The sequence below is a fragment of the Perca fluviatilis genome, chromosome 13 (genome assembly GCF_010015445.1).
Source record: "Perca fluviatilis chromosome 13, GENO_Pfluv_1.0, whole genome shotgun sequence".
NCBI classification, from domain to species: domain Eukaryota; kingdom Metazoa; phylum Chordata; class Actinopteri; order Perciformes; family Percidae; genus Perca; species Perca fluviatilis.
In genome coordinates this window covers 23,163,987-23,174,788 of record NC_053124.1, presented here as the reverse complement: position 1 = coordinate 23,174,788, position 10,802 = coordinate 23,163,987, and the positions used below count along the sequence as shown (strand labels likewise).

At 39.6% G+C, this 10,802-nt stretch overlaps 1 protein-coding gene across 1 annotated transcript; it reads left to right on the top strand.

Moving 5' to 3' along the window:
• Positions 1-17: 17 nt before the first annotated feature.
• On the top strand, positions 18-10,420 carry prrt1 (proline-rich transmembrane protein 1). Its single transcript, XM_039819905.1, has 4 exons — positions 18-450; positions 4,089-4,426; positions 6,457-6,648; positions 7,903-10,420. The coding sequence occupies exons 1-4, from the start codon at positions 432-434 to the stop codon at positions 8,077-8,079; spliced, it is 726 nt and encodes a 241-aa protein (XP_039675839.1). The 5' UTR covers positions 18-431; the 3' UTR covers positions 8,080-10,420.
• The last annotated feature ends 382 nt before the right edge of the window (positions 10,421-10,802 follow it).

The window sequence follows — 10,802 nt, the reverse complement described above, 5'->3', positions numbered from 1 at the left end:
GGATAACGTGCCTGCGAGGAAAAACTGAGGTGGTGAAATGTCAAGCGAGTAAAGAAATCCGTGGCTCCGTTGAGCTGTGATGGGATGCTCCAGCACAGTGCATGTGTGGTTTCGCAGTCCGGGCTGTCGCTTTAAGACAACGATAGCGTTGAGTCTGATTAATTCAATGTAAGGCGACGCGTTAGTGGAGAAACCTTTATTAGCCGCACAAAGAGAAAGGAGAGGAGGAGCACTGTGCGCTGGGAGAGAATTGGGTTTACTCTAACACTTGGAAGTTACCATAATAAAAGCGTGGGTGTTTTTAAAATGAAGACATCTTGAGGATGGGTTGTTTGGAGTAAAAGTCTGCATCATCGCGCACGAAAGGAGGGATTTTTCACCATCAGCTTGGAGTAAAAACACCACAAGTGGAGGACAGAAGATCGGAAGGCATGTCGTCGGAAAAACACGGTGAGGTGTTTTAATTGTGTAAAATGTGGCGCATTTTAAAGCCTAATTGGTAGCCTAATTGAGCCACTTCTTCTTAACCCTCTTTAAGATGTGAGAATTTGTTTTTGTTTTTTTAAATGGACATCGTTTTGTTTCATCTGCGGATACATATCGGGCTGACGAGATCTTTTTGTCCAGTTCCCCTCTTGTCAACATCTTCATCCGCTATTTATCTGCACAGCGGTGTTTCTATAGGATGATGCACCGCTGTGTGGGTGCAGACTGGCGAGCAAAAAGCACCATAGGGCCTCTTATTATATCCATGGGTTCTTTTAATAGAGAGTTTAAAGTGACATTATTAGACTTTATGTGATTGTATTTGTATCGTAAGCAGTGAAGTTATTTTATTGATGTTACTGCTTAAAAATATATATTTATGTAACAGGCTACTTTACAATTTATTATGGGGTTATTGTTATTTTTTTTCTTTTGTGCCTCATTACCATCATTGCCCACAGGCCTACGTACATCTCTCCTGACTATAGACATCAGTGTGGGTGTTCTCTGCGCGTGCACGCCTTCACTTGCGCGTTTTTAACAGCCTTAATTAATAATCCTTAACGTCTGGTGCACTGAAACAAAAAGCAATTTTGTCTCGTCTTTCCAGAATTCTCTTCCATTTCAGGATGTTAAAGTGCCAATGAAGGCGCTCAAACAGCAGCTTTACAGTAAAGAATAAAATAATAAAGGTCATAATGAAAAGCATAAAGTTGCACTGGTACATTACAGGAGACTGCAGACTGTAAACCTTACTGTTGTCTCGTGCGTTAATCAACCCTGTGTGGCCCATAATCCATCACTGATACAAAAACAAGAACAACAGCAGACCGACAGTATAATGTTATTCATGAGGATGCAGTACATTGTCAATACATGTAGGGATATGATACCTTGCAGATGTCTGAGTGGGAATGGTTTTGGTTCATGTTAAATTCAGCACAGCTCAGTTTTATGTATTTGAGATGATATTCATTCAGTTGTCATGGTTCACCCTTCTGCTTCCCTCTAACCTGGGGTTAAATTACACCTGCAATAACCTGCAGTACTGTTTATTCCTACTATCCTAAAAGGCTAAATACAGGCACTAGCAGCTACTTATTTTGTCACTAGGAAAGGATATCTTAAATATTATATATAGGCCTACAACATTTTCATAACATTTCATCTAGTTACTTATCAACAAAATGTGTCATGTTCCTTAATATGTAATTGTTAATAATTAGGGCACTAATTTAAGTTCCTACTCTTCAGTGCAGAATAAACTGTCGACACAGAAATCTGGGCTGTATGAATAAAATTGACCTGACCTGTCAAACACAAGTGTATAATAACATTACTACATTCATTTTAGGTCCCAGTATGCACAGTGTTGGGCATGCTGGTTCACTGGATTAAGCAGAACAAGCATAAATGTTATTAGTTACACTTGTGTGCTTTTCCTGCTACTACAAGTCAAAAATGTTCCCTGTGAGAAGTCTGTTCAATTTCTATTTAGTTTGACCAAACAAACTGGTTTTTATTTGTTTTGGTAAAAGTCAATATTTTCAATTCGCCTGCTAAAATCGAACATTCCAATTGTAACAACTAAAATGTTGCTTAAAAACTACTATTCAAAAATAAGTATTTAACAACTAATTATAGCTAGAGTTGGATCAATAGGGACTTTTAGCCCAATTCTAAAGGTATTATAGCTCAATATAATTAAATAAACCTGCCATTTCATATTCCTTGTACATAGTTATTCCCAACAGTATTACCTGTATAGAGCCACTACAACTCAACAATGTGCACTACCCAGAAGTGGAATATCTCATCTGTCTATTCTGTGCAATGACAAAAAAGAAATTATATTGTATTATATTGTATTCTATTAGTCTATTAGTTTAAGAATTGAGGACTAAAAAGCAAATGTTAAATTACCTCTAAAATGTATAAATCAGTCATTTTACTTTGATTAATAACACTTGATAGCTATCCATCCATTTTATCTCTGGCAGCTTGCAGCACACACCTACAACTTGGCTTTTATTTGTGAATTTGGTGCTTTTTTTTTACTGGAAATACCTGCTGCATCACCTGCTGTGTCGCCAATGTTTAGAACATGTCACATGTTACCTATTTTAAATTGAAAATCCACCACTCCCTATATTCTTTCTTCTGTTTAATCCTACTTTGACAGATGTTGGATAAATAGCGAAACACCAACATTTTGTCTCTCGTGTTTGCCAAGCTGCTCTTCACGTCATGCTCTTTTTTTATGATTAACACATTTTGTTTAACTTTAACACAAAACATACAATTTGCAACATGCACATACCCCCCTTTGACATCACTACCTACCCAGACAAAAATCCAGAAAAGATAACATGGACACAACTACAATATTCAAGACCATACAACAAAATGACAACATAGACAATAAACTATAAACCAAAAAAACATATGCATAAGCCCATCATACTCTCCCTCCAGAAAGCTCAGGTGCTTTCCCCATTTTATAGTGAAGACATCCAATCTGGAAAACCGTTTGTATGACATCTTTTCAAACGCCGCCACCCTAACCATCTCACAAGCCCACTCTTGAATTGATGGCACATCATGCCCTTTCAAAGGTGTCCCTTACCTCTTGCTCGCTCCTTTCACCTCTTGTCTGTTTCTGGTCCATGTCCTGCTTCTTAGTTGTGACGGAGTCGGGGACTCTTACGTAAAGCCGGTCCCCGAGCACAAGTTGTCATCACTCATCACTCAGCTGCTCTGCTCTGCAAACTGCCTCCTGCTCTCTCCTTCCTCTGTCCCATCAAATCCTTACTCCTCCATCCTCACCTCCATCTTCACTTCCTCCTCCCTCCTCATGTCCCTGTCAAACTGGATTACCGTACCCTCGGCCGCTTCCCTGCTGTGAAAACACGACACCCCATCAGTCATGTTTAATGTTAAACAAATACAAAGGAAGCAGAGGTGTGAGCATCAAATGTTCAAACGCAGAAGGATGCTTCAGACACATGAAGTTCTCCATCTCAGAAATGCCACATTTCTTTCTTTTTTGGGGCATTTGTAGGCCTTTATTATGACAGGACAGCTTAGACATGAAAGGGGGGAGAGAAGGGAATGACATGCAACAAAGGGCCGCAGGTCGGAGGTGAATCTGCTGCTGCTGCGTCGACGACTGAGCCTCTGTATATGGGCACGCGCTCTACCAGGTGAGCTACCCAGGCGCCCAGAAATGCCACATTTCTAACCGCTAATAAACATTGTTTTTGAAAGGAGAAGGAGAGAAAAAGGCCTTTCTTCTTTGGAGGTGAAAATGTCAATCACTAGCACACAGACTACGAGGGTTTTCTGTCTTTGTGAATGCTGTTTGAAGTCTTGCTGAGGAGCTGTGGTCTGTGTAATTGTTTCTCCCCCTCCTCAACAGTGAGATAAGACATATTACATTCAACATGCAGACAAATGTGTAACAGTGCTCGAGTTAGATAACGCTTGCGCGCTCACTCTTACATCTGTTTCTTCTCTTGCTCTTCCTCTGCTTTTTCTATTTATGATTCCTCTCCTACCTGCTTTGTTCTTATCTTTTCTCCGTCTTCCTCTTCATCTCTCAGGTCTCGATGACTCTGGCCGTCAGACCATGCAGCCTCCTCCGTACCTCCCCGGCCCGCAAGACCCAAACGTACCTCATCATCCCAACATGCAGCCTGCACCGGGCACCCAACCCAACTACCCTCCTCCGCCTCCTCCTCCAGGATCAGATGGATATCTTCAAGAAACCCACTTCCATTGCGGCCCGCTGGGTCCCCAGGGGGCCCCGCAGGGCTACGCGGTCCAGACCCAAGGCCCCGGAGGGACCATGCCTCATGCCCCTGTAGGATACATCCATCCGGGCTACCCGCTTCAGCTGCAGCCCTGCACAGCTTACGTACCCGTCTACCCCATGGCATCGGTGAGTCTGAGACGTGTAAAGTGCTTTGAAAGATTGTACAAGTCTGAATTACACCAGTCTCTGTTTGTTTATATATACGTTTCTTTTCACCTCATATCACAGGTAATAGTTATCATGTTTTCCATCCTATACACTTTATTTTACAGGTCCATAGTTTCATAATAATTGACTAGGAAGTTTGCAATTTGGTACTAATTATAGGGAAAGTACAGTGGTCTGTTATCTCAGTTGTTTGTTGTTTTCAGTTTGTATAGGTGTTGATTTTCAAAGGAATTTCTTTTAAAGAAAAGCTCCATTGTTACCAGTTAAATTGACCAAATAAACACTGTCTCTAGTTTTCCCTATAATTAGTACAAAATTACATACAGTACTTCTTTCCAGGAAACTTCATCGGAAATTATTAAAACATTATCAGAAAAACTACAAACCTGTAAAATAAAGCGTTCCCTTTATTTTATGTCAAACTCTGTTATATGTCTTCTAAACTATACATTTGGGGGCGGCCTATAGCTCACCCAGTAGAGCGTGCGCCCCAAGTAGGCTGAGTCCTTTGCGGCGGTCCGGGTTCGAGTCTGACCTGTGGCCCTTTGCTGCGTGTCATACCCTGTCTTTCTCTCCCCCTTTCCTGTCTATCCACTGTCACTATCGAATAAAGGGAAAAGCCCCCCAAAAAATAATCTAAAACTATACATTTTTTGCAGTATGTTGTCAAAGATGTTGTTGCATATCGCACGTATATCTCTTTTACAGTTTAAAGCAACTTTAAGTAAATTTTTTATTTTAAGAATTTTATTAAAAAACGGTTTGCAGCAATGTTTGTAACAGCTAATGTGATCAATGTTGATTTTTAAGGACAAACCGATACACAAGCATCTAGTAGAATATTCACTGACAGCTAATCTATATCCACAACGTTCCACTTCCGGGATTGTTCAGGTGCTGCCGGAAATTCTGACAGGTAACAGGAAAGGCTAACTTCATTTGATTGACACATTTCAAACACCGGTTAATTCAAAGTGATATATGTAAGACACTGAGACTAAAAACAACAGAATATGACATAAATTACATTTGCTTACCATCGTGAGATGATTAACAACATAGGAGAAAAAACTACTTCTGCAACACAAAAAAGTGACTTTTTAAGTGTGTGCTTTTTTGCTTGTGAAATAATACTGGAACAAACCGCAAACTCCCAGATTCCCCTCCTTTGTTGCATGTCATCTCTATCTCCCCTCATTTCCTGTCATCTTCCTACTGTTGGCTATCTATTAAAGGCATAGAATTCCCAAAACAACAATGAAAAAATGAGACGGGAACATCCGTCTTTGTCGCTCACATTTCATAAAATATGCAAGCTGAGACGAGGGGATGTGAGTAGGCATTGCTTTGGTATAAAAACAGGTTGTGTACCAGTGCTCAGATAAATTGCTATTGTACCCTTTACTTATTCATTAATTTTGTACAATAATAAATCTAGCTGCACATGTTTACACAGTAGATAAAACCATCCACACCACCCCCTTGAAGTAAACTGAAAGTGGTGTAATTAGGCCCCAAAATGTAATTGAGTCATCAAAAAACTGAAAGTGCTTTTGTGCTACTAAGTCTCACCACCAAGCACTGAATTGAAAACAAGAGTTCCACCTCACCAGTCTATTTTGAAATGAAATATTCAAAATCCCTGGCAGTATAATTGATGTTGGTGTGCATACATTCTTGTGTACGGGAATACAGGAGGGTGGGGGAAAATGTAATCAAGAGCCAACTCACTGAACCATCTTGCAGGCTAGCTGTAATCTCACATATAAATCATAAATCTTTAGACATTTCTGATAAAGCTACGACATGCACAACTCTTTAATACAATACAGAGACTGTGATAATGCAGCTGAACTCCTCTTTGACTGTGTCACCTTGTTCCTGTGTCTTTGGAGTGGAAAGTGCTTTGTAAGCTGCTCTACAACAGCTCTTCTGTTTTTAAATAGCACTAGTACTTACTCTCTGTCTTCTTCTCTCCCTCTGTTTAGGGTCAACCCTACATGCCAGCCGGAGGAGGCCACCCAGGGATTCTACCGGGCCAGAATTATCCCATGCAAATGCCACCCAGCATCACCCTAATGGACCGTCGACCACCACACGACTACCTGCCCATCGCCGTGCTCACCACCGTCTGCTGCTTCTGGCCAACAGGCATTATTGCGATCATCAAAGCAGTGCAGGTTAATGCCACTTCATCATTCATCTTTTGATCTTTGAGTTTTATTAACATAATGTCCCCTTTACCAGGGAGACTGTAGTGTGAATGGATTCTAGAGTCATTTCGCCCTTCATTTTATTTTCAGAAGTGTACTTTTAGAAAGACACTGTGATAAACAAAGTTATAGTATGCAGAAAAGTAAGATACTATAAATCACACTTATTTTAGTCACATTAAGATTGAGTGTTTTGGGAAAATGTCATGTTTATATCCGTGCTAGCGCCATGACTCTAGGGATGGTCATGTCATTCGGTCCAGCACTTTGGTCCAGACTGAATTATCTCAAAAACTATTTGATGGATTGCCATGTAATTTAATACAAGACGGTCATGGCATCCAGAGGATGAATCCTAATGACTTTGGTGATCCCTTGACTTTTCCTCTGGCGCAAAAGTTTTTTTTTTATTGTGCACATAATTGTGTTAATACAGGTGATTTTTCAAACAAAATGTATATTTTGTGTCAAAATTAGCTTGTATTTGGCTGCTTGGATTTTTTGTTCAGTTCTCCGGCCCCTCCCTGTCAAGGACGAAATAGGCAAGACTCTGTAGTGTATAACTGATGTAGACACCATATGTTTTCAATTGTTTTAAATTATGCAGAATAAGGAAAAATAGTCAGCAGCAGAAGGAAACTGCCACCGCAGGATTTATATACACATTTAAAGAGAATTTATCTTGGGTCAGCGCACCACCATTACACCTAAAGTGCATACTTTCAGCATAGACAACTATACCACCTCTGCATTAAAAGGCACAGTTTGGTATCTTGGTCGAGTTAAGTTGAGCGTGATGTGAGAAATGTAAAGGCTCAGTCTGGTGGCTCTCATACCTCACACTGCCTGTTGTTTGCCTCTGTAATGGGAGAATGTGCTGACCAACATGCACACAACAGACCACATTACGTAACTGCACCATTGTCGGCGCAATGGTATTGAATGGATTTTTTCCTCTGGGCCTGCTCAGCTGGCTTTGAGTTAAGTTGAGCTGACAAGGCATGGACCAACCGGTCTGAGCTGTATATGTTGTTATGGTGTGTTAATGTTGTGTGGAGTGGCCTCTTTCTCCACATTCAGGCTGTGCTGCAGTGAAATCGATCCATTCATGGTGTTTTAGACTTTCTCCTGCTCCCACTCATGCATCTTCTTGTTACATAACATATTTTCTAATTCCTCTTTTCTCCCATACACCCATCCCCTCCCTCCTGCACCACTTAGGTGCGCACAGCGATATCCAGAGGGGACATGGTGACGGCGGAAATAGCCTCCCGTGAGGCACGCAACTTCTCCTTCATCAGCCTGGCTGTTGGCATCGCCACCATTGTGCTGTGCACCATCCTCACCGTCGTTGTCATCATTGCCTCGCAGCACCACGATGACGACTGGGAGCCGTAACTCCACGCAGCGTCAGACAGATGGGAAATCATGGCATTTATTAGCTAGCTAACTACTCTCAATCATTTGGAGGTGCACTGAGAATGCACACAAACTGCTACTGCATTGCTGGCTCTCTGTGTACAGCTACACACACACACACACACACACACACACACACACACATACACACACACACACACACACACACACACACACTGAGCTCTGACCTAACCTGCTGCCATCAAACACACGCCGACGACCAAAAACAACCAATCACAGCTGATGTTCAAACACCAAATACAAGCAGCTGTAAAATTAGGCCCAGTTTTGCTGTTAGCACAGTGACCACTTAATATTTACACCCAGATATGAGCTCCATGAGGGAAACAAAGCTCCTTGTATTAATAATTCATTTGACGCTGATTAATTCATACTGATGATGTAGTTAGATAAGAGGATAGGTCACTGTGTGTTTCAGTTCTAAATATTCCAACAACTAAATCTACTAAATGTGCCCACGCAGAGTTATTTTTTGGATGGTTAAATGCATATTTTAGTCTTAACTGCAAGTACTAGTATACATGTGTTTTCTTCTTTAAAAACACTGTGCCATGTTGAAACTGTTTTGATTTACAGGAGTAGTGTTATTGCTGACAGAGACTGCCAAACTGATTGAAATTGTTAGATGGGGTGATCAATACACATTTACCACACCAAATGGAGACTCAACTGACAGAGTTTCTAATGTAACCAAACACAGAGTATTTATTTGAGATTGGTTGTTGGTATATTACATGGACATTTTAGCTGGATGAGATGATACATTAATTATAAATTATATGTTGGTTGATTTATTTAAAATCTGTTATTTATTAATTAATTCAATATCTACCCATGCATTGCCTTTGTCTTCATTAATTTACAGTATATCACTAGTTTTTTGCAGCAATATCTGACACTTTGAAATTGGCTTAAAATTTGATTTCTGACGATGTTGCGCTTTGTAGTAATCAGATGATATGATGTAGCTGCTTACATTCAGAGTTCTTATAGTGCATGATAAATATAAATTTAAGCTAATGGGGCGTTTATTGCAATAATAGCTTGTGTCCCAGCTGTTGGTGGGAATATTTCCTAAAATGTCTAAAAGTGTGTGGTACAGTAACTTTCAAACAAGCTACTGTAAAGAAGACAATTTAAATGAAAGTATTTGAATCTTTGCAAATATTGTTTTCGCAAGTATTAGGTAAGTGTTTTGACCTTTTTTGTGTTGCACATCCCTTAGCTATTTAATCTCTGAGACCCTGTGTGTGAAACTTTAGTACAACATTAGACTTCTAAGGCAACATAACCCTGCATGTCATCTACAGTTTGTTTCCATTTGTCTTAAATATCGAGGCTAGATGTGTGCTCCTTTGACGTTGTTTCACTGTAACACATTGAGTCAGGGTTCATTTCCTATGAGTATGGTCTCCATAATGTAGCAGCAGGTGTGCTGTTCTTTATAAGAGCCAACATGGCCGTAACGTTACTGTATGAACGACTATATGAGGTTTCTGGAGTAATGGGAGGAACTGAAAATGAATGTTTCCAATAAGACAGAGAGAAAATATTAATGCCAATACTGTATTGTAGCACTTTCAGCTCTATGAAATGTTTCCTCTGGTATCTTTCCTCTCTCTGTTTGTCTTTCTCCTGTCCACATGAGTTATTAGACCAATTCATATTTTCCTTCTGCTTCCCCCTTTCCCCCTGTTGGTCTCTATGATGATGCTATTTTCAAGAGAATTATTCAGAGATATTAAAAATGATGTTTGTTGACAATGAACACAAATAGAGACAGTATAAATACAGTTTATTATGTAGTTTATATATTATTATTGGTATTATTATTATTATTGGCAACTGCATTGCATTTGATTATCACTCATAATATTAAATACATATGTGCATGTATTTATCAAACTTCTAAAAACTACAATTAATAATGCTCTTAAAAGCTTAGTAGTAAAAAAAAGTGACTTCCTCCTATTTACAGCCAATAACTTTTTCTTGATTGATCACATATGCTCGGAGCAGGAATAGCCAATCAGAGACAAATATTTACCCAACAACTGCTTTATTGTTTATTATTAAACAAAACAAAAACAACCCTTCATCCAATTACTCAGTGATGAGGTTTTCTGCTAAAACGTGATTATTCTTACTGCTTTCAGATAACATTTTCATTACAAAAAATTATAGTTAGTACAATCAATCCAAAACTGTGTGTACGCTAAATGTAACACAACAGCCAGGAGACGATGATCTTAGCTTAGCATAAAGACTGGGAAACGGGGAAACAGCTAGCCTGGCTCTGTCACCTCGGAATTGTTGTTTTTACACTTTAGTCTTTGTTCATATAAAAAAAAGAGAGAGACATAGCGCAAATTGGCTAGTAAGTGGATTTTATTACCTTTGGATGACACCAGGCTAGCTGTTTCCCCCTGTTGCTAAGCTAAGCTAACTAGCTTCTTGCTGTTGTTTCATATTTATGGTATTGGTATCGATCTTGTCATTTAACTCTCGGCAAGAAAGCGTAGATAAGCAAGTAACAATGAAAGATTTTTACTTTAAACTTAACTTTTAGCCTTTTGATAAATACATGCCCTGTCCTTTATATGACTCAGTGATATTTCTGTGTTAAAAGAGTAAATGAAACACAGTATTATTTAGCATTATTATTGTACAGAGGGCTCTGG

Excerpts from the sequence above, each read along its gene's own strand:
- prrt1 (XM_039819905.1), top strand. Across the intron at positions 4,427-6,456 it reads CCGTCTACCCCATGGCATCG|GGTCAACCCTACATGCCAGC; the intron begins GTGAGTCTGAGA and ends CCCTCTGTTTAG. Across the intron at positions 6,649-7,902 it reads CGATCATCAAAGCAGTGCAG|GTGCGCACAGCGATATCCAG; the intron begins GTTAATGCCACT and ends TGCACCACTTAG.